Consider the following 27,981-nt stretch of genomic DNA (forward strand, 5'->3'; position numbering starts at 1 on the left):
TTTTGTATAAGATGACTCTTTATTCTTTAACTGCTTTATTTCATCCTATTATCCAAAGGGAACAAAACACGGTCAATGATTCACTTTCTTGCTGTAGCTTGAGGTCGCAGTTCCTCTGCTCCATGTGCAAACGGGCAATTTTCAGTGCTTCGAGGGCATCCATCAGGGTGGTTTACAAAGAACCAGCAGAGACGAGTCTTAAATGTATCTAATATCATTTTCCTTGCACCTGATATCTGCTTTCTAGTTTGTTTCGCCTTTGTCCAATCTCGAATCTGAACCTGACCATGGATAACTATGTATTGGAGAAAGAATAAAAGTATTTTTGTACATTTTCAACATACATCAATCTATTTTGTGTTCCGGTTGACATGCTGAATATAAGTAAAGTCCTACATTGATAAATCATAGTTCTTTTGCATAAATGTACTGTCTGTTGGATTCAAAAAGAACTAAATATAGCATATTTAGAGGTCTAAGAAACTAAGTGACTAAGACTGAATCATAAACACGATAAATTCTGCAAATGCTGGAAATTTAAAGCAACAGACACAAAATGCTGGAGGAACTCAGCAGGTGTGGCACCATCTATGAAAAAGAATAAGCAGACGATGTTTCCGACTGAGACCCTTCTTCAATCCTGAAGTCCGATTATTATTCATTTCCATAGATGCTGCCTGACCCGCTGAGTTCCTCTGGCATTTTGTGTGATTGAATCAACCTCACTATTCAATGGCATCGTCGATGCTGAGCTCCCACTATCAATACCCTGGGAGTCCAGAGACACCACTGGAACTTACAGTAACAGAAAGACAATATCCTACACCATAGACCAAAAATATAAGAGATAGGACCAGAATTAGGCCATTTGGCCTATCAAATCTGCTCTGCCTTATTTTAGTTATTGATTACTTAAAACTGAAAAATGTATGAAACAAAAAACAACAAATACAGGCTGCAGAAGATCTGATTTACGGAAATCCAGTGTTACACAAATTCTCCTGGACTCTGCTCTCAGGCATAGTACTCAGATCTCTTCACCAGGGGTCAGTGCAGGAGCTACACATAGAGAAAGCCACTGCCTTCTCCAAACTCTTCTTTGCGTAAAGTAAAATGTTACAAACCTTGAGGCACCACTTGTTGGCACACAGTTTAATTAAACTGCCAATAACCTTCTTGCTGATTAACACTATAATACAAATGCAGGCCCCCCCCACTCCCCCGATGAGCTTTCTCACCACCAGGTCCCATCTGTTGACCCTGCAAGGAGGCCTTCACCTCCACCCCCCAACCCTACCCCTACTTCTAACCCTTCACCTCCACCTCCCAACCCTACCCCTACTTCTAACCCTTCCCTCCACCCTGAACCCTATCCTTACTTCTAACCCTTCCCTCCACACCCCAACCCTACCCTACTTCTAACCCTTCCCTCCACACCCCAACCCTCTACTTCTAACCCTTCCCTCCACACCCTAACCCTACCCTAGTTCTATCCCTTCCCTCCATTCCCCAACCCTACCCCTACTTCTAACCCTTCCCTCCATTCCCCAACCCTACCTCTACTTCTAACTCTACCCTCCACACCCCCACAAATTTGGTCTGCATACCCCGACTCACAGCATCCATTTCCTGCATTAAACCCCTCTAACATTAAGCATAAGTAATAACTTTACCACCTTTATAAACCTAAACTTCATAACGGATGTAATGATGAGGAAGATCCCAAAGTGTTGTACCTAGATAATGAAGGCATGGGCCAGAACAAAGTGACAGGGTTGTATGATAGTGAATCTCCAGTAATGAGATTTACAAACACAAGAGGTCTGCTCCGGGGTTCGGCTCTGAGGACTCATTTTGGGTCAGAATGCTTTCGTTTGCTTCAATTGTTTGCATGGCTTGTTTTTTTCCCCTTTCTTTTGCATATTGGATGTTGGTCTTTTTACGTTTTTTTTCCTTTTGGATTCTTTCGGGTCTCTTGCCTTGTGGCTACTTGTAAGCAAACAAATCTCAAGATTGTATAATTTATGCATTCTTTGATAACAAATATACTTTGAATCACCTTCACTCTGCCTGGGCTGCACTCAGACAAAGAACTGCCACAGATCCCTTGCTGGTAAAACTGCTGCCACCTACACCTACCTTCCCTAGTCTATTTCTTGCAAAGTACCTGCTAAGGTCTGCTGCAGTTAAAGATTTCACCTTACTACTTTTTGGAGCAATTGTTCATTTTTGACTTACAGAAAATTTGGTTTATGTATAGAGAACCCTTATTTAACCTGGCATGCCCATGTAGAGAGTTGTTGTTAGTGACTGGAGGAAATGGCTTTGATGGAGAGTCAATAAAAAAAAATCAATGGCATCCTTTCATTATGTGAGCAAATATGAGACTTGAACAAGGTTAGGAAGAGAATTAATAAAGCTGCAACCCATACCTTCAAATACCTGACAATTGTTTCTTAAGAGAGTCTTCAAACCACCACACTCATTTTTTAATCTCTGTAATACGCTGCTGCCTAGAAGATCTGCTACATCCTTCAGCGGCAGGCTTCCTGTGGTAAAACATACAGAGGCAGAAACTGAGAGGAAGCAAGAAATTCTTATCTTTATATGGTGTTAATCATGACTTATGCCATTGCAATAGGTGAAGTTTTGAAAACAGTCACTGTTATGTCTAAGGAGTCTAGGGGCCTAACTTACAAACAGAAAACTTGCAAAAGTAGCAAAAGAATAACATTACACAATGTATTTGGGGAATTAATATTGACAAAGGCATAAAGATCTGCCCAGTTTTTCTTCAGACAGGGAGATGGAAGTATTTTTCTTCAGTCCTGCATCCAAAAGACAATGTATCCAACAGTGCAGTGCCTCCCTGTATCACAAACGCACACCTCTGGAACAAGGCTCAAAGAACATTCCCACCCCAAAAAAACTGTTAATGGCAACCTGGGAAAGGCAGTTTGTTATTTAGGCCGTGATTAAAATTGGAACTATTTCCCTAAAGACGAGACAACAATGCCATCAGTTTAATGGTCTGCATTCTACTGTGACTTTCTTTACCAAATATCATGCATTTTGTGAAATTTCTCATGTGCAGCCATTTGCTCTTTGCACTTTTAAAGAGTCAGGAAACCAATCATAATATGCTACCGATTTAAAAACACTTGTAGCCTATATGAAGTAATCAATATTTAAAATACTATTTTCAATTAAAAACTTTTTCCATCCCAACTACATCCCACACATAACAGATGACGTTTACAAGACAATATACTGGCCTATCAGAAAGACAGAATTACCAGTTACTACAATGGTTGATGAATGAATTAAAGCAATAAAATGAATTACTGCAATAACCATCATTGGAATCTCTGTTATCCAGAAAATCCAACAGAATCAAAGCAATTATAGAACAGAATAATGCTTAAGAACACAAAGTCCTACCTCCCTTGTTCCAATATGCTGTGCTGTATTCAACATCACCGTTTGCACAGGGGTCCTGATTTGTCTTCAAAAGTGCTTTAGCGACTTGAAGCACAACACAATCGGTGAAATCCCTAGGCAAAGAAGCACAATTCCTAATTTTTTGCACTTTCTCCCTAGGTTGGAAACCAGCCAGCCACTTGCTGGATGCAAATGAATCATCTTCAGCCTTGGTATCTAGTACCACAGAATGCTCAACATTGGAACAATGTGACACATCATGAGTAAATAAAGGAATTGCCTCACTAAAATGATTATCTTCTGTTCTCAAAGGATATCTTTCTCTAATATACAGTGTTCGTTCTTTATCCAATCTTTCTTCATTAAATTCAGGATACGTTCTTTGATTACCAATCAAGCAAACCTACAAAAAAAAAATGCAAATCAGGTAATATTATTGCTTTTCCAACTTGAAAGACACAATGAACAAGCTGCTTTTAAGCCAATAAAAATCCAATCAGATTCAGAACAGTAAATTTCTAGTCGAAGAGTATGGGTTGAACCAATTACAAACTATACAAATATTAAGGCAAGAATATATTGCTTTAAACATTTTGCTTGGCATTACAATGAATAAGGCATATATTGATAATCCATTTCTAAAAATCTGTCTTCTGCAGAGCCTTTTGAGCAAGGTTTGAGGGTCCAAAATGTCAGCATAGGCTTTCATATTAGTACTTCATGCTGATTGACTCTATGATCAGTGCACTCTCCCCAGAACGCACACTTTTTGAAAACATGCAAAGTGTGTTAATGGCTTCACAAATATCTTGCTTGGTGTGACTTGTACATTCCAATCTTTTTATTTTTACTTCACTGTTGTGCCTTCAACTTTCAAGATCTTGAGCTCCAGAATTATTTTCTTAAGCCTCTTCACTCCTGCCCGTCACTCTTAAAAACTATCCCTTTTGGTCAAGATCTTTACTCATCTTCCCTAAATCTCCTCTTGTAATATTCTGTGAACTGCCTAGGGATGTCCATGTTTCAATAAAGACATTACAGAAATAGAGGTTACTTCTGTTGTAATATGATTCTGCAAAGGCATGCTCAACACTAATAGAACAAAAAATGGAGCATTACTATTGAAGTCTGAAATTTAAGACTTCTGTGAGTAATTGCTCTAAAATACACAAAATATTTTACTGTTTTTAAATTACAAACACAAATCCATAACATTTACAAAAAGGGAATAATATTTCTCCGTAAATAATTTAGTCTACCCAATTTTCTTGGTATTCTGTCAGATTACACATCATTTGTAAACAAAATGTTGGTAACAGGAACATTATAAAAGCAGTGCATGGGATCTCAACAGTTCATTACTAAAAGATTTGGACTGAAAACGTCAAATAATAGGAGGAATAGGCCACTTGGCCCCTCAAGCCTGCCCTGCTGTCCAATATGATCTGCCCTAGTCCTTATCATTTCCTCTGTGCCAGTCCAGTTCCACATAGCTTTCAATTCCCAGGTCTTTCAAGAATGTACTGCATCAATCTCCTCTTCAAATGCCCCCAGTGATCGAGCCCTCACAACCCTCATAAGATTTGCCACCAGCAGCAAGAAACAAATTCCTATGCAGCTCAGTTTTAAATGTCCATCCCCTTATCTTGTAACGATATCCACTCATTTGAGATTCTCTCACTAGTGGAAACACCTCAACATTTATCCATTATGCCCCCTTTGAATCACATTTCTGATCATCCTCATTCAGCAGGACTACAAAGAATAAAGATCTAATACTTTTTAGCCACTGACATGTTTAGACTCTGTCAATATCACCATAAACATATTTGAAAATACAGAGAGAAGGGGGCAAGCCTACAAGTAAATTAAACACAACTATTTAAAATATTGTTTTGAAATATTTTTGCAAAGTAATGTCCTTTAAGCTATTCAAAAAATTAATATTCTATTATTGTTTAACAGTGTTTGTTTTTAATTTCACAAATAATGTTAAAATACTGTATTTAATTACTATTCCAAATGTGCAAACAAAATTAATAAGAAACTCCCAGTCTTTATATGGCATTAGTGCAATTTTGAAACATGCATATCAATTCTTTGAGAACTTTTGAAAACAAGTTCACCGCAATCATTTTGTAAAGTTCATAAAAACTCATTGATAAAACACAAACACAGTAATTACTTAAAGCTCATCCTTACCCGTTTTGTAGATGGAATCCGAAGACAGTCCTCCTCAACTTTAAAACCACAAACAGAACCCACTTCTGTAATGAAATTCAAATACGCTCGATACTGCGTGTTTGTGGTTTCCCTTCGACAGTATTTTCCATAGAAATCATAGAAGCAACACGGCAGAACAAAGTAGCAGCATGAATAGGAGGACCTGCAGCAACAATTAACCAAACTCCTCTAAGCCTTATACTTCTGCAAATGTGTTGAACACATATCGTACGTACTAATTATTAGAAAATAGGTGCAGGAGTAGGCCATTCGGCCCTTCGAGCCTGCACCGCCATTCATTATGATCATGGCTGATCATCCAACTCAGAACCCTGCCCCAGTCTTCCCTCCATACCCCCTGACCCCCGTAGCCACAAGGGCCATATCTAACTCCCTCTTAAATATAGCCAATGAACTGGCCTCGACTGTTTCCTGTGGCAGAGAATTCCACAGATTCACCACTCTCTGTGTGAAGAAGTTTTTCCTAATCTCGGTCCTAAAAGGCTTCCCCTCTATCCTCAAACTGTGGTCCCTCGTTCTGGACTTCCCCAACATCGGGAATAATCTTCCTGCATCTAGCCTGTCCAATCCCTTTAGGATCTTATACGTTTCAATCAGATCCCCCTTCAATCTTCTAAATTCCAAAGAGTACAAGCCCAGTTCATCCAGTCTCTCTTCATATGAAAGTCCTGCCATCCCAGGAATCAATCTGGTGAACCTTCCTTGTATTCCCTCTATGGCAAGGATGTCTTTCCTCAGATTAGGGGACCAAAACTGCACACAATACTCCAGGTGTGGTCTCATCAAGGCCTTGTACAACTGCAGTAGTACCTCCCTGCTCCTGTACTCGAGTCCTCTCGCTATAAATGCCAGCATACCATTCGCCTTTTTCACCGTCTGCTGTACCTGCATGCCCACTTTCAATGACTGGTGTATAATGACACCCAGGTCTCGTTGCACCTCCCCTTTTCCTAATCGGCCAGCATTCAGATAATAATCTGTTTTCCTATTTTTGCCACCAAAGTGGATAACTTCACATTTATCCACATTAAATTGCATCTGCCATGAACTTGCCCACTCACCCAACCTATCCAAGTCACCCTGCATCCTCTTAGCATCCTCCTCACAGCTAACACTGCCACCCAGCTTCGTGTCATCTGCAAACTTGGAGATGCTGCATTTAATTCCCTCATCCAAGTCATTAATATATATTGTAAACAACTGGGGTCCCAGCACTGAGCCTTGCGGTACCCCACTAGTCACTGCCTGCCATTCTGAAAAGGTCCCGTTTATTCCCACTCTTTGCTTCCTGTCTGCTAACCAAGTGGCAACCAAATACTGGAACTGTTGGGCAGTTATTTGCAATTAAGTCCTTATCGTTAGTTAATTAGAGCAAACAGGGATATTACAGCAGAGCAGAACTTTGGGTGTTGAGTCAGTCAATACACATTCTCATAATCTGATTCTGTGAAAATTTCTTTGCACTAGAAAAAGATTACCAGAGAGTTAGACTAGAACTTTAAAAATAATTCTGATTTTATACACTACTAAAAGCAGTGTTTTTACAGCATAAATTACTGCAAAAATAAATTTATTTATTCATAAAAGAAAACACATTAATAATTTTTTAATAAAAAATACTGTATTCAGGGCTGAAAACGGCTGCTACAAGAGGGCACAGGTTTAAGGTGCTTGGGAGTAGGTACAGAGGAGATGTCAGGGGTAAGTCTTTTACGCAGAGAGTGGTGAGTGTGTGGAATGGGCTGCCGGCGACGGTGGTGGAGGCAGATAAGATAGGGTCTTTTAAGAGACTTTTGGATAGGTACATGGAGCTTAGAAAAATAGAGGGCTATAGGGTAACTCTAGTAATTTCTAAGGTAGGGACATGTTCGGCACAACTTTGTGGGTCGAAGGGCCTGTATCGTGCTGTAGGTTTTCTATGTTTCTAAAATGGATAGTTACCTTGCTGCAATAACAGGAATCCATGGTGTAAGCTCATCTGAATGGTTGCCAATTAGCCAATCCACATCAGGAAAAAGGAAATCTTCACTTGGAGTAAAGGTACGTTCCTATTAAAAAAGCAGCAATTTTTAAAAATTTCAATCGTTTTTTCAGCAACCACAATGATCTACTGTATGAATTTTGCATTGTTGTGTGACATTGGAGCTTTGTCTGCTACCATGGTGGAACCTGCTGGTTTTTCAAGATCAGTATCACTCAGTTTTGAGAGCTGCTCCAACCACCGATGCCTAACCGCGAGAAACAGGTGAAGTACAAATTAGTCAGAGTGGGCATAAGGCTTGAAAGTTGTTGGAGCTATACTCACTCAGGCAAGTGGAGATTATTTGGTAACATATCCAATTTGTCGGCGTTAAAATGGCTAAATTTCATCAAGGAGTGCGTTTCCACAAGATGTACAGTTGCTGACCCACCCTTACAGCTACAATATTTAGGTGGCCACTCTGAGTTTCTGATCAATGGTAACTCCCAGGGTATCGATAGTGGACAACTTGGCAATAATAATGTCACTGAAAGTTCAGGTAGTAGATTAAAAATCTCTCATTGGACATGCTAATTACCTGGCACTTTCACCGTGCAAATATACTTACCACTCTATCCATCTATGCTGAAATGTTATCTAAGTGTTCCCCATTAAGGCATTGTCGGGTTTGGTTGCTTAGGGGTTGCAAATATATGCAGTCACCTATGTTATATAGACCCTCCACCCCCATCAGCCGAGAATTGGAGGAACAGTTGTGTAGACAGATTATAGAAAAGTGTACAAAACAACATCATTTTCACAGCATTGATTGGAATTCCCTTAATACAAGTAGCTTAGATGGGGCAGGATTTCTTCAGGGTTTCAAAGCAAGGTTCTTGAAACAGTAGGTCGAGAGTCCATCTACGGGAGACAACATACTGGATGTAGATTTGAGAAATGATCCAGTCCAGGTGACAGACCTGATGGTAGGTGAACACCTTGAGAATAGTGACCACAACTCATTAGGGTCTTAAGATAGTTATGAATAAGGATAAAACTGTGTCTTGCAGGAAGGTACTAAGTTAGAACAGGACTACTTGCGATAGGATAAAACAGGAGCTAAGAGGTTGTTGGAGTAGACTGTACAATTGTTATTACTTTGTAGTTTAACTTTCTTGTGCTTGTTTATATTTTAATATAATTACCTATGAAATATATTTTGATCAGTGTATTTTTTCGTTGCAGTTGTGGGTATTGCATCATTTGAATAGGGACTATCTGGTTGGTTAACTATTAAATCTATAAATGTGTATGGTATTTATTGCTGTTAACAAATTGGTATAAGAAAGCTAAATCACGCTGCCTCAGCCTCTTCGGTACCTTCACCTTCTCTCACTCCTACGCTCTGCATTCATTACTCTTCTTCCCTAAACCCTTTGTTCTCTTAGACCTTAATAAACAACATAAGCAACAAGTTTTATGCCTCATTCTTGACTTCTGAAGAACTTCTGATCAAAAACATCAGCATCCAATAATTTTGCCATAGTCGCAGGATGGTTGTGAAGATATTAAATCTCAGAAGAATCCCAAACAAAGTGGGAATTTTTAGTGCTCAAATTTTAAGAAGAGGCAAGATCTTCTTCATTTTCCAAATCGTCTGAGAAAGTGCCTGGTTCTTGCTTCAATACACCATCTAGTATAAGACTAAGAGTGAAGGAAAACTGTAATACATTGCTATTCTGAAAAAAAATCAGAACGGCACTGAAATTAACATTGTGCTCAAATTAAATTTGTACAAGCTGGTGGAGTACCTAAGAAATCTTCTAATTGTAATCTGGTACTTAAAAAAACATTTAGATTGCAATCAGTGAAGAAAATGTTCTCATTTGTAAACCAAAAATACTAATTACAATCCTATAAAGTCTGATTACATTCCACAAAGTTATGACTACAATCCTGAAATAGAAGTCCAAATGCAAGCTTAAAATAAAAACCCATTGCAATCCTAAAACAATATTTCAATTATGACCCAAAGAAGGTAAGTTTGATCATAATCCTGTGATATATCGATTGAAATCCAATAATATTTTGACGCAATCAATGATATTTTGATCGCCGTCCAAGTGATAAAAAGTGTTACAAGAGATTGAATTAAGACAATGACCAAAATCATAAATCTTTCTACAAAAAAGTGAGAGTTTGACCTTCAGTAGTTACATATGAACAGACGACAGGTTTTGAGTTCTTACCTGAATAAAATATTTAAATTTGTTAAGATTATTGAAAAACTCTAGATGAGATATACTATCAATGTTGAGTCTATTAAGACTCAATTATGCATGTGATAAGATGCAGAGAATGCCTGAGGGAAAGGAAAAATTGGGAAATGTGAGTTAAAGATACAAACAGTGCTCAGTTGGATTGAAAGTGTGAACGACTGAAAAGGTTATCTGAGCAGGTGAAGAAATTTACTGATCAATTGGGAAAGGAGAAACGTAATAAACTACAAAAACAGTATGATAGAGACAGTAAAGTGTACAAAGAGCAAATAACTGAATGAGAGAAAAACAATGTGATAGGTGTGATTGAATCAAAGAGAAGAGTGCGGAGCTAAGAAGCAAACTGAAGCAGTATCAGTAAGCTCAGCAGGGACCATTAGTGATCAATTCTGCCACTGATGCTTCTTCTAGGGAAACAGTTGGAGAGACCTTCGAGACAGCCCTACCATCCAAACTCCAAGGAATTACAGCATGGACATGACACAGACCCAACAGCAGTCTCCAGTGAGTGATGAAACAATTGAATAGGCAGCTCTGTCACAGCTTGCTCCAATAAACACCAGAGAGTGAAGTCATGCAGAACTGAAGATGAAACCTATGAAAGGAGACAGATGGTTTTCCATCAAAGAGCCGAAACAGAAAAGATTGATAAATGGTCCAAGAAAGCTCCACATCCTTAAAAAAAAATGTAAGTTTGAAGACTTGGGGAGCAACTTCTTCATTTTAACCAACATATACAAACTGCACCCACTGATGGCAACCAAATTTTAACTACTATATTGCCTTTTCAGCAAATCAGACAGCTGACTTAGAGAGTTGATAACAACATGGGAGATAATAAACAAAATGTACAAGATGGTTGTAACGCTATTAAGAGGTAGTTGCAAGAGCAGGCTCCAATATAGAGTGACTGGAGGAAAGTGTAGGTTGCAAGCAAAAGATTTCTGAGGATACTTCTGAGGAATGCTATGGGACAGAGTGGTTAAGTTATTCAGGAGTTCCAGGAATAAATGAATACAACATTGAGGATGCTACATATTGTCCCTTGAAGTCAACTTTTATGGATGGCTTGAAACCAGATACTGCCAAAAGCTGACAAAAATGAATTGGAGTGAAGTTGGTGTTCCATAGAGTGAGCCAGCGGAATGAGATACCGCAATCTGAGTAGGATTATTACAGGCGGGTCAGTAACCTGCTAAACAATAGCCACAGACCATGGGTCAACAGCCACAGCTGTTGGTAAGTCAACAGCCAACACCTATTTGCCATGTGTATCGCAGCAATCTTAGTCTGAGCCACACCTCCGAGGCCAATCCCCTAAACAAAATGCCACTTTTGTGGTAGGAAAGGACACTGGGCTGGAAGTTGTTGATAGAGGAAGCATGATGGACAACAGGAACAGGAATTTAATGTGGAGCAGAGTTAAGTGCTATATGGGAAAGGAACATATTGTACAGGTAATTAATTTTCATTCTTACCTCAAGGTGTGTCTGTGGACCATACTTGTCCCATATCTTCCGCTTTCTCACATCTATACCTCTACCAGGGTGCTGAAAGGGAAACGTGCAATATTTTTATTCAAACATTATTGCTACTATCTTCTTTGCACAGTATTCTTTCCTTTTTTGACAACAAAATCCCAGAAATTGCAGCTACACATTTTAGCAACAAATTTCACAACTCATGCCAGTGATATTAAATCTGATTCTGATTTAAAATTTCGAAAATAGTATTGCATAGAGCAATACTTAGAACTTAAAAGTGGTCATTCACAACAATAGTTTTGTCATTGCAGACCTAAAGCAGTTTCAGGGAATTCTTATGTCTAGATAAATTTCAGAAATATGTAATTACAAAATCAGAATACAAGCATTAAGGGATTTCAGCTCCATTATATCTCTTATTTAGTCTCCTCGCCAATACATCATACCACTTCCAATAACATTCCAAAGCTCTGACTTTAACTTGTTCTCTCACAAATCTGAGGCACTACTGATCTTCTGCCATACACTTACAATTTCAGAAAATTCTGTAGCTTTCTACCTCTACAGAATAATTGTAAAAGCTGTTAAACTTTATAGTGCTTCTTGAAGTTCATTCTATATTTTCCAGTCAGAAGTATGTGCGGATAAATTGGCCCAGTGTGTTACAATTTTTTTTTACAAAAAGCAGTAAGATCAGCCAAGTCTTTCTCAATTGAAAGAAGGCTGCATATACATGATGGCTTGACTCAAAGATACATACTGAATGTGAATAAATTTACACAACAGAAGTTTTTATGCACACTGGGACCCAAAGTTACTAATCCCAGTGTTTTATAAGAATATTTTAAAAATCATTTTTGTTTATCAAGATACACATTTTACTGTTCTATCAATGAATTATTTTTAAATGTACACAGCAAAAACAAGAGTGACTTATCCAGCAGTTTTTCCAGCTGTCATGAGATTCTTACAGGATGAAATTTACAAATACAAGGCAATGCTGCTGCCAAACCTTTACCACCGAGGGTCAAACCAGCTTGAGAATGCAAATTAACAAAAGGCAGATTTGAGTGAAAATTCAATTAAAAATCACTACTAAGAAGAACCTCCAGGAGGACCACAACCTTGTCATGGTTTGGAGGCTTGCGTGCCTCAATGATCCAGACAGCTATGTTGGCTGGAGTCAGGGCTTTATGCTTTGGCTCTTGGCAGGGTCACCCATGCCAAACAGGTCAAAGGGTAGAGGCCAGACTAAGACTGTTCCACCAGTCCTCCAGGTTCAGGGGTTCAACTCAGGGCTAACAATCCTGTCTGGTTAAAAAAAAACTGTTACGTAAACAGGAATAAAGATTCCTTCTACATCTGAGTGTGATAGTATTCCTGAGTCTCCACCCAGAACTTGCATGACCGACAGTAGTGAAAACCAAGAGGAAGCTACTACCACGATGAAGGAATCCTTGAACATCGCCAGAGATGGAAGACCTTCATGTTTGCCCTAAGTGCCCATAATGTGCAGTAAGTACTGAGAGGAAATTCAGGCAATGCAATCCATATAGGAAACTTGTCCTGTTGAACTTAACAGTGAGATAGGTGGCAGAATACTATTTTTACATGTGACAGATTTTCACTATGCTTCCAATTTGTACATAATTAACATAGAAACATAGAAAATAAGTGCAGGAGTAGGCCATTCGGCCCTTCGAGCCTGCACCGCCATTCATTATGATCATGGCTGATCATCCAACTCAGAACACCGCCCCAGCCTTGCCTCCATACCCCCTGACCCCCGTAGCCACAAGGGCCATATCTAACTCCCTCTTAAATATAGCCAATGAACTGGCCTCAACTGTTTCCTGTGGCAGAGAATTCCACAGATTCACCACTCTCTGTGTGAAGAAGTTTTTCCTAATCTCGGTCCTAAAAGGCTTCCCCTCTATCCTCAAACTGTGACCCCTCGTTCTGGACTTCCCCAATATCGGGAATAATCTTCCTGCATCTAGCCTGTCCAATCCCTTTAGGATCTTATACGTTTCAATCAGATCCCCCCTCAATCTTCTAAATTCCAACGAGTACAAGCCCAGTTCATCCAGTCTTTCTTCATATGAAAGTCCTGCTATCCCAGGAATCAATCTGGTGAACCTTCTTTGTACTCCCTCTATGGCAAGGATGTCTTTCCTCAGATTAGGGGACCAAAACTGCACACAATACTCCAGGTGTGGTCTCACCAAGGCCTTGTACAACTGCAGTAGTACCTCCCTGCTCCTGTACTCGAATCCTCTCGCTATAAATGCCAGCATACCATTCGCCTTTTTCACCACCTGCTGTACCTGCATGCCCACTTTCAATGACTGGTGTATAATGACACCCAGGTCTCGTTGCACCTCCCCTTTTCCTAATCGGCCAGCATTCAGATAATAATCTGTTTTCCTATTTTTGCCACCAAAGTGGATAACTTCACATTTATCCACATTAAATTGCATCTGCCATGAACTTGCCCACTCACCCAACCTATCCAAGTCGCCCTGCATCCTCTTAGCATCCTCCTCACAGCTGACACTGCCACCCAGCTTCGTGTCATCCGCAAACTTGGAGATGCTGCATTTAATTCCCTCATCCAAGTCATTAATATATATTGTAAACAACTGGGGTCCCAGCACTGAGCTTTGCGGTACCCCACTAGTCACCGCCTGCCATTCTGAAAAGGTCCTGTTTATTCCCACTCTTTGCTTCCTGTCTGCTAACCAATTCTCCACCCACACCAATACCTTACCCCCAATACCGTGTGCTTTAAGTTTGCACACTAATCTCCTGTGTGGGACCTTGTCAAAAGCCTTTTGAAAATCCAAATATACCACATCCACTGGTTCTCCCCTATCCACTCTACTAGTTACATCCTCAAAAAATTCTATGAGATTCGTCAGACATGATTTTCCATTCACAAATCCATGCTGACTTTGTCCGATCATTTCACCGCTTTCCAAATGTACTGTTATCACATCCTTGATAACTGACTCCAGCAGTTTCCCCACCACCGACGTTAGGGTAACAGCAAGCATTGTTAGCCTTGTCACCTCATTTCACAGTAAAATGCAATCCATTAAATTCAGTTTCACCTGGTATAGCTTGTTTCTCAATTTAGCAAATCAATTGAAGAACGAGTATTAGTATGTGTGCATAAACTTGTCAATAGACTACAAGATTAGTGACTTAACCCCAACACTAAAATTTCCTTAATTGACAAAAGTAAAAATAATTTATTCTAAAATTATGTTTGCCCTAATTATATGCATGGAACTTCAGGAACTATAGTAATAATAGGAGGCTCTATTGTGTGTCTTATACAGCAAGATATCTTTAAATAATTTTCTGATACAGATATCAAATATTATTGGTTCAAATTCATTTACCCCTTCATTAGTCAAAATATGGACCAGTAATCCATTTCCACATCCCAAATCTATAAAGGACTGTTTGTCAGTCCGGCCTTTCTTAGCACGCTCATCTTCCCAAAGAATCTGAAATACAAGTTAACACCATTTCACTTTTTGGAGGGAAGTGAACTATATTTTAGTGAAAATAAATCAAAATACTAATGTAACATTTTATGCTGCTATCATATTACATATGGCAGTAGAGAATGTCTTATCATCACCAACACAGAAAAATCAATCAAATAAAGTTCAGGATCACTAAATTGTACAACTGGAGAGAGAAACCTATTCATCTCTCAAGCCCATTTTTACATCATATCAGATCATGGCTCACATGTACCTCATCTACTTAATCATCATTACTCCAAATCATTGGAGGTCTGTAAAAAGGTAAAAACTATGACTCAAGTCTTGAAAATTTCCATTTACTCAGCACTCACAACCTTGAGCAAGTGTTCCTTTTGGACCAAAATATTTCTTCCAAATCTCTAAATGCAACAGCTGAATTTTAACTATGTTCCTTTTGTTCTGGGCTTCGCATTAGATATACAAACCCTCTGGACTCATATTATTGAACTTATTATTTTAAACTTACAATATTCATCAGATCATTTCTCAACCATTGAAACATACTGCAAAATAAGTATCAGTTAATGGAATTTGAACAACAAATAATTTGCTGGAAGAACTCAGCAGGTTGAACAGCAAACAAGAAAAAGATCTGCAGATGCTGGAAATCCGAACAACACACCCAAAATGCTGGAGGAACTTAGCAGGCCACGCAGCATCTATGGAAAAAAGTACAGTCGACGTTTCGGGCTGAAACCCTTCAGCAGGACTAGAAAACGAAAGCTGGGGAGTAGATTTAATAGGTGGGTGCAGGAGAGAGGGAACCACCAGGTGATAGGTGAAACCTAGAGGGGGAGGGATGAAGTAAAGAGCTGGGAAGTTGATTGGTGAAAGAGACAGAAGGCCATGGAAGGAAGAAAAAGGGGGGGGGAGGAGCACCAGAAGGAGGCGATGGGTGGGCATGGAGATAAGGTGAGGGAGGGAAAAGGGGATGGAGAATGGTGAAAGAGAGGGTGGTGGGGGAGGGTTGGTTGGGGGCATTACCAGAAGTGCGAGAAATCGATGTTCATGCCATCAGGTTGGAGGCTAACCAAATGGAATATAAGGTGTTGTTCCTCCAACCTAAATGTGGAACAGCATCTGTGTGAGGAAAGGAACTGTCAACATTTTGGATCAAAGCATCAGTACAAATGTAGGATTTCATCCAATCTACTGATTTCTTCCAGCAGATTGTTTGTCACTCAAGGTCCCAGCATCTGCAGTCTTTTGCATCTCTACGGAAACTGACCGCAAAATTTAGCCATTCAGATATTTTGCAGTTTATTTCTTCTATCGCACTTATTTCCTTTGTATGTCAAGGCGCTCAAAAGTGAACACACGGTGTATGATGTAGATCTGAACAAGCTAGATATGACTGAAATATAGTAACTGTTCTTCCATAAGTTCATGTCTGACCTGACAGAGTATCAATGATGCTCTTTGAAAGGGCACAACCCTCCTCCTCCATTGCGATCACACCTCAAGGAGGAGTAACATTAAAGACCCTCCCCATTTGGGATATGGCCTCTTCGTGTTACTACCATCAGAGAGGAGCCTCAAGACCCACACTCAACGTTTAAAGAGCAGTTTCTTCCCCTCTGCTATCAGATTGCTTGAATGGTCCATGAACCAGTGGTAACAAACCTGTTTTGAAGTGTGAAATTATTTTAATCTCTGGTGAGTCATAGGAAAATAATGCAGTCTGATGAAGTACGGATGTCACATTATTTCACTTTTAATGGTGTCACAGGAAACTAAAATCAAGTCTGAGCTAAATACATTTCCCAAGGGCAAGATGAGTTAAAAGTAAACAGAAAAATGTGTATTTGCTGACAGAAGACCATAAGATATAGGAGTAGAATTAGGCCATTCTGCCTATCGGGTCTGTTCTGCTATTCGGTCATGGCTGAAAAATTTATTTATTGAGATGCAGTGAGGAACAGGCCATTCTGGCCCTTCGAGCCACACTGCCCAGCAATCCCGGATTTAACTCCAGCCTCATCATGGGATAATTACAGTGACCAATTAACCTACCAACCAGTACATCTTTCATCCCTCTCAACCTCATTTTCCTGCCTTATCCCTGTAACCTTTGATACCCAACTAATCAAGAACCTATCACTTCTGCTTTAAACATCTCCAATGATCTGACCTCCAGAGCCATCTGTGGCAATGAATTCCACAGATTCTCTATCCTCTGGCTGAAGAAATTCCTCCTCATCTCTATTCTGAATGGACGTCCCTCAATTCTGAAGCTTAACACAGTGCAGGAACCACACCTCCATTCATCCAAATAGGGGGGAATGACTGTGGCACCAACTATTAAGAAATATACATTTTTGAATTAAGTTCAATAATATTTTATTTTAATTAACTAATTTTTAACAGTTTCATGAAAATATCTCTACAATTACACCTACTTGCTTAACACTGCATATATTCTCTTCCATCCTTCAAAAGTTATCCTCATAGTAGGCTTTCCTTATACTTTGTATCGGTTTCATATGAAGACTCTCTGAGATTAAGCACAGGATTTTCTATCTGACTCCTAATCCTGACAAGCACCAATCCCTAGCACACACTAAGGTATACATTATTACTATCATTGAACACAATCCCCTCCAAGACCAAGATATCCAAGTTTATGAAATACAAAATATTACCTTACCAATAAGTATGCTGCAATGGCAACATCTTCATAGACATATTTTTCAGGATTTGTAACTTCAGGCCAGATCTAATTAAAATTGAAACAAAAATATGTTAGGCGGGTGCCAATACAAAGCAACTTTAAACACTTGATAGATAGGAGTACACAGGATGGACTTATGATGTGCTTGATGTTGTGTCAATTCTTCAACTAAGCCCAAATTGCCATGCAAAACTCGTTAATATAAGCCAAAAACAGAAAATTACCCCTGAAGCAGCACAAGTGATGAGCTTAAAAGATTCTTGATTGAACAGACCATTCTCCAGAATCTCTGAGGAGAGTGATTGCCAGAAAATTTGGCTTTGTGCAACATTGACTTTGGTTCACTGCCATTAACTCTATTGATGCATGAAAATCTGTGATCTGCTGTCAGCTGAAGCCACACATTTGCCTTACTCTGCTTTAATGCCAATGATATATCTTAATAATTGCTTTGAAAAAGTACTACAGTAATACAGCCTCTTGCTTCTTCTCTCTTATGAAAATGAACATTGATAATCATAACATTTTGTACTCTTATGTGCTACAAGAAGAGTTCAGAAATATAAATCTCAGAGCAACTTTCAGTGTCATTTCAATTGAGTTATGTTCAGGAGGAGCCTCTATCTCTATTTCTATTTCTATTAGACAGAACAGAGATTTCCAGAATGGAAGACTTCTTTATGTTGGTCTACAAATTTGATGACATGTAAGTACATGCAGTAAGAGGGCTTATCAATTGGCTCAGCTTGATTCAGGAAAAAAATACATATGTCTATATCACAAAGAGCTTCAAATCACAACAAGCAAAGTCTTTGGAGGGTTCATTCCCGAAGATATTTGTGTTTGCTTTTTTAAAATTTATAGTTCTAGATTTGGTATAGTTTATATAGAGCATCTTCTTAAAGTATATATGGTGAATTTCAGTTAATTGGGCCATCGGTTAATAAGGGCAGCCACTTATTTGTAACAACTCCTAACAAAAAACTAATCAAAGACATAGCCAGGATTCCCATTGTTTATTTGGGGCATTATGTCATTTAATTGGGGCAGGATTCTGTTGCCGAACAGCATCTAACTAGCATCAGATGCATACACTTGTGTGGCTGTTAAGGCACACCACCATGCTTAGAGGAACAGGTTTTAAATTGTGTCAATTGCATGCACTTGTGTTCTAAATTTCTGTCACTGATAGATGATGAGAAATAGGCAGTAAGACAATTCAGAACTGTTGCGCTCACTGCAGTTTCAAGCATTCAGGCTTGGAGATGCCAGAAAAGCTAGGAGTGAAACATAGAAACATAGAAACATAGAAAATAGGTGGAGTAGGCCATTCGGCCCTTCGAGCCTGCACCGCCATTTATTATGATCATGGCTGATCATCCAACTCAGAACACCGCCCCAGCCTTCCCTCCATACCCCGTGACCCCCGTAGCCACAAGGGCCATATCTAACTCCCTCTTAAATATAGCCAATGAACTGGCCTCAACTGCTTCCTGTGGCAGAGAATTCCACAGATTCACCACTCTCTGTGTGAAGAAGTTTTTCCTAATCTCGGTCCTAAAAGGCTTCCCCTCTATCCTCAAACTGTGACCCCTCGTTCTGGACTTCCCCAACATCGGGAACAATCTTCCTGCATCTAGCCTGTCCAATCCCTTTAGGATCTTATACGTTTCAATCAGATCCCCCCTCAATCTTCTAAATTCCAATGAGTACAAGCCCAGTTCATCCAGTCTTTCTTCATATGAAAGTCCTGCCATCCCAGGAATCAATCTGGTGAACCGTCTCTGTACTCCCTCTATGGCAAGGATGTCTTTCCTCAGATTAGGGGACCAAAACTGCACACAATACTCCAGGTGCGGTCTCACCAAGGCCTTGTACAACTGCAGTAGTACCTCCCTGCTCCTGTACTCAAATCCTCTCGCTATAAATGCCAGCATACCATTCGCCTTTTTCACCGCCTGCTGTACCTGCATGCCCACTTTCAATGACTGGTGTATAATGACACCCAGGTCACGTTGCACCTCCCCTTTTCCTAATCGGCCACCATTCAGATAATAATCTGTTTTCCTATTTTTGCCACCAAAGTGGATAACTTCACATTTATCCACATTAAATTGCATCTGCCATGAATTTGCCCACTCACCCAACCTATCCAAGTCACCCTGCACCCTCTTAGCATCCTCCTCACAGCTAACACTGCCACCCAGCTTCGTGTCATCCGCAAACTTGGAGATGCTGCATTTAATTCCCTCGTCCAAGTCATTAATATATATTGTAAACAACTGGGGTCCCAGCACTGAGCCTTGTGGTACCCCACTAGTCACCGCCTGCCATTCTGAAAAGGTCCTGTTTATTCCCACTCTTTGCTTCCTGTCTGCTAACCAACTCTCCACCCACTCCAATACCTTACCCCCAATACCGTGTGCTTTAAGTTTGCACACTAATCTCCTGTGTGGGACCTTGTCATAAGCCTTTTGAAAATCCAAATATACCACATCCACTGGTTCTCCCCTATCCACTCTACTAGTTACATCCTCAAAAAATACTATGAGATTCGTCAGACATGATTTTCCTTTCACAAATCCATGCTGACTTTGTCCGATGATTTCACCACTTTCCACATGTGCTGTTATCACATCCTTGATAACTGACTCCAGCAGTTTCCCCACCACCGACATTAGGCTAACCGGTCTATAATTCCCCGGTTTCTCTCTCCCTCCTTTTTTTTTTCCTTTTTTTTTTGAAAATGAAAGAATTTCACTACTTAGGAACTACAAAGAATTTGAAGGTCTTCACAATCATCTTGAGTGTTATAATGAAAATGAAGATCTGGGTGATGCAATTGCCAAAAATTGTAAGAAGGCAGTCCATTCATGGTGCTTGCACTGATTTTGTTCATTTACAACCAATCAAAAGAACACAGCAGCCTGGATCTGTTGATAACTATTAGGCATTAACACGGTTTCATAGTACTGTAGCAGTATTGACAGAGGTCTAATTTGATCTGTATTTCATTTAAATACATATTCTGTTACTCAGTTAACCATGTTTGTCTTTTTTTATACCGTTTTACCTACTGCTAATAAGGCCAAAATATACTTGTCTTGATGTACCCCAATTAACCGGAATCCACTGTACTGCATTTCTCATTGAATGAAGTGGCAAATGACAATACCCCACAAAATTAATTCAGGTAAACGCACACCAAGGTTATCATTATTTTAATTTTTTCCTCAGATTCGTACCTTGACTATTTCTTTGTATTTTGCTTTCAAATTATGGTAATATTCACTATATTTTTCCACAGAAATGAGAGAAAGTGTGTTCTTAAAATAACTCTTCTTGCTCTCTGTGGACCATCTCACAATCTTTGTAAGCAAAACATCTGTAAGCCATGTTGTTTTAGGATACAAAATCCCATCTGCATCCCATTCTTCAGGGTACAATATGGAAACGGAAACAGACCTTTAACACAGGGTTTAAAAAGAACTGTTAAGCATTACATAAACACTAAAAATAACAGTTTTAAAACAGAAACAATCCAAAAACTCTACAGATGCTTACTGAAACATAGGCAAGTGTCTAGATACAGTGAAAGTGGTGGAGAATAGATAGGGCAAAGGAAATATCTCTAGTAGACTAAAGGCAGGGCTGCTGCGAGGATAGGTTAATGGAACCAGTTTGAGGGCGTGTAAAATTGTGATGTACTACATTGAAAACCTACAGAACAATACCAGCCCTTCTGCCCACAAAGTTGTGCTGAACATGTCCCTACCTTAGAAATTACTAGGCTTACCTATAACCCTGTATTTTACTAAGCTCCCTATACCTATCTAAATGTCTCCTAAAAGACCCTATCGTATCCGCCTCCATCACCATTGCCGGCAGCCCATTCCACACACTCACCACTCTCTGAGTAAAAAACTTACCCCTGACATCTCCTCTGTACCTACTCCCCAGCACCTTAAACCTGTGTCCTCTTGTGGCAGCCATTTCAGCCCTGGGAAAAAGCCTCTGACTATCCACATGATCAACACCTCTCATCATCTTATACACCTCTATCAGGTCACCTCTCATCCTCTGTCGCTCCAAGGAGAAAAGGCCAAGTTCACTCAACCTATTCTCATAAGGCATGTTCCCCAATCCAGGCAACATCCTTTAAATCTCCTCTGCACCTACAATTAGCATGTTAATGGAAGGGGAAAAAAACTGAGTCGTTATCACAGAAGAGCAACTTACAGCAGTGTGGAGGATTGGTGAGATCTTGGGGTGCATGTCCATAGTACACTCAAAGCTACTACGCAGGTTGACAGTGTCGCTAAGAAGGCGTATGATGTGTTGGCCTTTGTCAACTGTGGGACTGAGTTCAAGAGCTGTGAGGTAATGTTACAGCTATACAAGACCTTAGCTAGACCCCACTTGTAGTGCTGGGTTCAGTTCTGATCACCTCATTACAGGAAGGATGTGGATGCTATTGAAAGGATGCAGAGGAGATTTACAAGGACGCTGCCTGGATTGGAGAGTATGCCTTATGAGAATAGATTGAGCGAACTTGGCCTTTTCTTTTTGGAGCGACAGAGGATGACAGGTGACCAGATAAAGGTGTATAAGATGATGAGAGGCATTGATCGTGTGCCTAGCCAGAGGCTCTTTCCCAGGGTTGAGATGGCTAGCATAAGGGGGCATAGTTTTAAGGTGCTTGGAAATAGGGACAAGGGGGATGTCACAGGCAAGTTTTTTTACACAGAGAGTGGTGGGTGCATGGGGGTGGACACAATAGGGTCTTTTAAGAGCCTCTTAGATAGGTACATGGAGCTTAGAAAAATAGAGGGCTACGCGGTAGGGAAATTCTAGGCAGCTTCTAGAGTAGATTACATGGTCGGCACAGCATTGTGGGCTGAGGGGCCTGTAACGTGCTGTAGATTTTCTATGTTCTAAATGGCCATCGCTGATACACTGTTACACAGATATCAAACGTGCACCAAAAACTTCCACCAGGATTGCTTGTCTCCCCTAAGTTGCTGATTAAATCTAAGTGTTTTTATCAATCTACCACTGGGATTACAGAAGATTGGTAACCCTCCTAGAAGCCTATCCTTCTCTAACAACTATCATACAGTGTACAGTTGCAAGAAAAAGTTGGTGAACCCTTTGGAATTACTTGTTTTTTTGCATTAATCAATCATAAAATGTGGTCTGATCTTCATCCAAGTCACAATAATAGAAAAACAAATCTGCCTAAAAAATAACACACACTTGTACTTCTTGTCAACACCGAGTACACCATTTAAACAACTACAGTCTTTGTTCAAAAAAGTATGCAAACCTCTGGGGTAACGCCGTCTACAAAAGCAATTTGGAGTCAGGTGTTCCAATCAAAGAGATGAGATTAGAGGTGTGGGTTGCAGAGGTGTCCTGCCCTATAAAAAAGTCAGGTTACTGGCTGAGCCTGTTCTTTAAGAAACATCTGCTTATGTGCATCATACCTCAATCAAAACAACTTTCAGGGGTCCTTAGAAGAATTGTAGAGACGTATGAAACTGGAAAAGACTATAACGGCATTTCTAAGGAACTGAGTGTTCGGACAAATGGAAGAAACTCAATACTGTTGCTGCTCTCCCTAGGGGTGGGTGCCCTGCAAAGATCACACCAAGGGCACAACGTGCAATGCTGAAGAAGGTGAAAAAGAACCCAAGGGTAACAGCAAAAGACACGCTGAAATCTTTAGAACTTACTAAATTGTCTGTTCATGTGTCCACCATAAGAAAAACACTGAACAAGAATGGTGTTCATAGGAGGAGACCACAGAGGAAACCATTGCTCTCCAAAAATAAAAATATTATGCATATCTCAAGTTTGCCTTGGATGGTCCACAATGCTTCTGGGACAGATGAGACAAAAATTTAACTTTTTGGCAGAACTGCACACCAGTATGTTTGGAAGAAAAAGGGCAATGCATACCAACATCAAAACCTCAATGGCCAAGTCAGAATCCAGACCTTAACCCAATTGAGGTGCTGTGGCATGATCTGAAGAGGGCTGTTCATGCAAGGTATCCCAGAAATACTGATAAACCGAAACAGTTTTGTCTGCAGGAACGGTCTAAAATTCCTCCTCACCATTGTGCAAGTCTGATCAGCAGTTACAGAAAACGTTTGGTGGAGGCTATTGCTGCTAAAGGAGGCTCTACCAGTTATTAAATTCAAGAGTTCACATATATTTTCCACCCTGGACTGTGAATGATTAAACAACGTGTTCAATAAAGAAATGCAAAGTACAATTGTTTGTGTGTTATTAGTATAGGCAGATGGTGTTTGTCTATCATTGTGACTTAGATGAAGATCACACATTTTATGAGTAATTAATGCAGAAATCTAGGTAATTGCAAAGGGTTCACAAACATTTTCTTAAATATTAAAATGTTTGGTTATGAACTAAAGCCGTATGGTACGTAGTCTTTCAAGGTGAAGTACAAAATGCAATACGAGCAGAACATGCGTAGGTCACACCAACCAACAAAGCCCAAGCCCAGGATACTCAAAATTAAACTATTAGCATATTCAGTTAACTTATTTAAACTATTTAAATGGTGTTGGTTGTAGTAACTAAAAAACAAGCATGAAGACCCAACTGTAGATACTAGATTCTGGAGTAACAAACAATCTGCTGGAGGAACTCAGTAGGTCAAGCAGTATCTGTTGGGGGGGTGGGGGGAGAGGGTGAGTATATTGCATAGGAATTGTTAAATTGCCGACGTTTCGGGTTGAAACTATACATCAAGCCTGAGAGGGAGATGATCAATATAAAAAAAGGAGTGGTAAGACAATGAAGTATGAGAGAATTGGTGGACTTAGAAGGGGTGAAAGATGACAGACATGTTGAACCAGGCAGGAAAGGTAGGGTGGATTTGGGAGACAATGGCAGCTGGACGATGATGGAGGCAAAGAGGGAGATAATGATGAGAGGAAGGTGGAGTGAGGTGGGACAAGCAGAGGGTGAAGACTGGACAGAGATACTGGAGTAAGAAGCAGGAACACAACTTGTTAGCAGTGCAGAAATCTGATAAGTAAAGGAGTGGGGCCTATGGGTGAACTGTGAGTATCTGGAACCAGGATGGTTGATGATGGGGGAGCTGGCCACTGCAGGCAGAGCACACGCACCTAGTCTGCACTTGGTCATGTTGATGTGGAGGGGCACTGAATGCAGTAGATGAAGTTGAAGGAGATGCACGTGAATGTTTACCTCATCTGGAAGGGTTGCTTAGGTAACTGGGTGGTAGTGAGCGGAAAGGTGTAAGAACAAGTGTTACCCATGGTAGCTGAGGTTGTTTTTGCCTCAGCTCAAACAAAAAGGCACAATACAGTTGTCGAGAATTAAGACAAGATTAAATGACTACCTGCGGAGGCCCAAGAGAATGCAGATGCTTGAATCTAGAAGGAAAATTTGCTGGAGAAACTCAACAGACATTTTTGTTACTGAAGAAACACTACTACCAAGGATATCTATTTTCAATAAAATGGTATTTTTAGCCTTTGACTTCCCTTTTTCTGCAGTTCTGCTGTCTGGCTGAGAACTCACCATGATGATTCACCTCCTTTAACTTGCTGAAGTTTAAATCTGTATATATTGCTCTTCCTGAAGGAACAACTTTTTGCAATCTGCCCATCTACTGGTATAAATGTTGCTGTGTTGTTTAGGAAATCTGCAGTTGAGAAAAACATACTAAAAAATGGTTCAAGAACAAAAATGTATGAATATTAAATCACTTCAAAAACTGTTTTTTTAGGTGGTGCATTCAGTTAGAAACCTTCTTGTTTCGAAGCATTACTTTATATCCAGTTCGTTTGTTCGTTAAGGGCCACATTGTATGATGTGGGCGATCATGGTCTTTTCGTAACCATGATTATTCTTGGCAAATTTTTCTACAGAAGCGGTTTGCCATTACGTTCTTCTGGGCAGCAACTTTACAAGACGGGGGACCCCAGCCATCATCAATACTCTTCAGTGATTGTCTGCCTGGCTTCACTGGTTGCAAAACTAGGACTTGTGATAGGCGTCAGCTGCTCATACCACCATCTACCACCTGCTCCCATAGCTTTGCACGACCCTGATCTGGTGGCAGGGGGCTAAGCAGGTGCTACACCTTGCCCAAGGGTGACCTGTCGGCTGGCAGAGGGAAGGAGCACCTTATACCTCCTTTGGTAGAGATGTATCTCCACCTTGCCACCCAATTCTGTTAACTATTCTTCTATAAAATAACTGGAGCCATTTCTGCCCAGTGAACCTCAAGCCATTTAAAAATGAATGTTGTTTAAAAAAAAACTTAGACTATACTAACTGATGTTAATAATAAAACAAAATGTTCTGAGTTTGGGATCAAAATACATTGCCTGAGTAATGGATAGAGCAAAAGGTTGCATCAATTCCCCACCATTTCTGTTGGAAAATTCACATAAACAGTCTGCTCCTGACCAGACATATCAGGGATAAATTTTCCATTGATTTCAATACGAAGATATGGTGCCAAAGAGTGTATACGCACTAAAAGGTTCAGTCTGCTGTGGTCCACAAATTCCCTGTGGAGGTACCACTCATGTCCAACTTGGAAACGATAGCTCAACAACTGTCTATTGCTGGGGATAATGAAATGGAACACACTGGGGCTATCTTCAAGCTGTACACTTTGATAGTAAATGAACCTTTGATTCTGAGGTAATGACAGCATAGTTCTCTTTCGGAACAGCTTAGTTACAGATTACTTACAAGACAAAAGACTCGAAGGGCATGAGGATTGTCTAGGAAAAAAAAATCCAATTTTGTCTAGGTGGCAGTGTAAAAGATCAATTGCAATTATTGAAACGGCAGGGCAGCCACAACTTGATTGGCCTATTACTTCCCTTATTCTCATGTTGCCTTAGTTAAGTTTAGGTGGGATGAATATGTCTGCAAGTCTAAGATGCCAAACATAACTGCATCATCGTCACATTATGCAAGCATTATTTCAGCACCCCGCAATTTAAAGGAGAAAACAAAATTTATTCTGAAGTAGAAAGGGATTCTAATGGGACAGACACCCCAGGGGATAAAGAACTGGTGAACCAGGTAATCAGGACAGCACAGCAGCCTTAGTGGTTAGCACAATGCTTTACAGTACCAACAGCTCAGGTTCAATTCCTGCCGCTCTCTGCAAGGAGTTTATACCTTCTCTCCGTGACCATGCGGGTTTCCTCTGGGTGCTCGTTTCCTTCCACACACCAAGGACCGGTTGGTTGGTCATTGCAAATTATCCTGCGATTGGGCTGGGGTTAAATTGGGTGTTGCTAGGCACTGCAGCCCAAAGGGCTGGAAAAGCTTCTTTCACAAACAAGAAATTTGTAGATGCTGGAATTCCAGAGCAACACACACAAAATGCTGGAGCAACTCAGCAGCCCAGGCAGCATCTATGGAAATGAATAAACAGTCGAAGTTCCACACTGCATCTCAATAAATAACCCAAGATGATGGTGGGCAAGACAGGCAATCTCTGGAATGAACTGAGAGTTTTACCTCATTCTGATTTTCCTTATGTGCTTATGTATAGAAACCATACAAGTTCGTGAAAATTTTATTTTTAAGATAATATGGATGAAAAGGGCCAGCTTGGATCGAGCTCGCTTACTCATTCAACCCAGAGGCTACCTGCAGTTTGACTGCTTGCTGATCCTGGTTACATGTTGACGGCTCAGAAAAAGAACCAACTGGTCACCAGCCTCAGTCCAAGACTTTCGTGGAGGTCTCCACGAGTCAGATGAGATGCAATACTACCTATCTGATGGACATTTAAGACTGGAGACTAATCTGATCAGTCTCCCAGGAAGGGTGGACGGAAGAATTAGCACAACTTCACTCTGAATTGCGCCCACAAGGGTAACTGCGAATCAATGGGGAGGGGGGAATTCAGGGAGGAGGCTGTTCGCTCTCCCTAGCCCAGTCCACTCTACCTTGGAGAACTATCTCACTGCCAGTTGCCACCCCGCCTTTGGGAATGACAGTCCGCAACAGCACCTTGATCCGCCCGACGCCGCGGGGTACAAGCTCGTCCAGCTCCGGGGCCACTCCAGCGCTCAACCCCGGCAGCAGCTCAGCCACCACCGGCCCCAGCCCCACAACTGCGCCGCCGCTAGAGCAGGAAACCTCCCGTTCAGCTTCCAGCCGACAACCGCTCAGCCGGCGGTTCACAACCTGCGGCTTCAGTGTCCACACATCGACCGCGGTCCAGAAGCCAGCCGGGACCGAGGCACCAGCTGAACCTAGCGACAGGGAACACTCCATCATCGGCGCCACACGAATTACGTACTTCCGC

General features: G+C 40.6%; 1 protein-coding gene across 2 annotated transcripts; it reads right to left on the bottom strand.

The window, feature by feature from the left end:
* On the bottom strand, nt 1-27,979 carry trmt44 (tRNA methyltransferase 44 homolog). Of its 2 annotated transcripts, XM_072255942.1 has the most exons (11): nt 27,620-27,979; nt 25,218-25,341; nt 20,885-21,104; nt 17,616-17,684; nt 14,816-14,923; nt 11,403-11,474; nt 7,627-7,733; nt 5,644-5,827; nt 3,442-3,844; nt 2,433-2,549; nt 1-295 (listed from the first exon to the last, which is right to left on the bottom strand). In XM_072255942.1, the coding sequence occupies exons 1-11, from the start codon at nt 27,951-27,953 to the stop codon at nt 81-83; spliced, it is 1,953 nt and encodes a 650-aa protein (XP_072112043.1). In that variant the 5' UTR covers nt 27,954-27,979; the 3' UTR covers nt 1-80. The 2 variants fall into 2 exon arrangements, with proteins under 2 accessions (XP_072112043.1, XP_072112044.1); XM_072255943.1 differs by lacking the exon at nt 14,816-14,923.
* Between the last annotated feature and the right edge of the window lie 2 nt (nt 27,980-27,981).

This window comes from Mobula birostris, chromosome 4 (genome assembly GCF_030028105.1).
Source record: "Mobula birostris isolate sMobBir1 chromosome 4, sMobBir1.hap1, whole genome shotgun sequence".
Taxonomy (NCBI): domain Eukaryota; kingdom Metazoa; phylum Chordata; class Chondrichthyes; order Myliobatiformes; family Myliobatidae; genus Mobula; species Mobula birostris.

Coding starts and splice junctions, on each gene's coding strand:
- trmt44 (XM_072255942.1), bottom strand. CDS start 27,953: ATGATGGAGTGTTCCCTGTCGCTAGGTTCAGCTGGTGCCTCGGTCCCG. Junction 25,342..27,619: donor CAGTGAGATAGTTCTCCAAG/GTAGAGTGGACT, acceptor TCTCAACTGCAG/ATTTCCTAAACAACACAGCA. Junction 7,734..11,402: donor GTCCACAGACACACCTTGAG/GTAAGAATGAAA, acceptor CTTTTTTAATAG/GAACGTACCTTTACTCCAAG.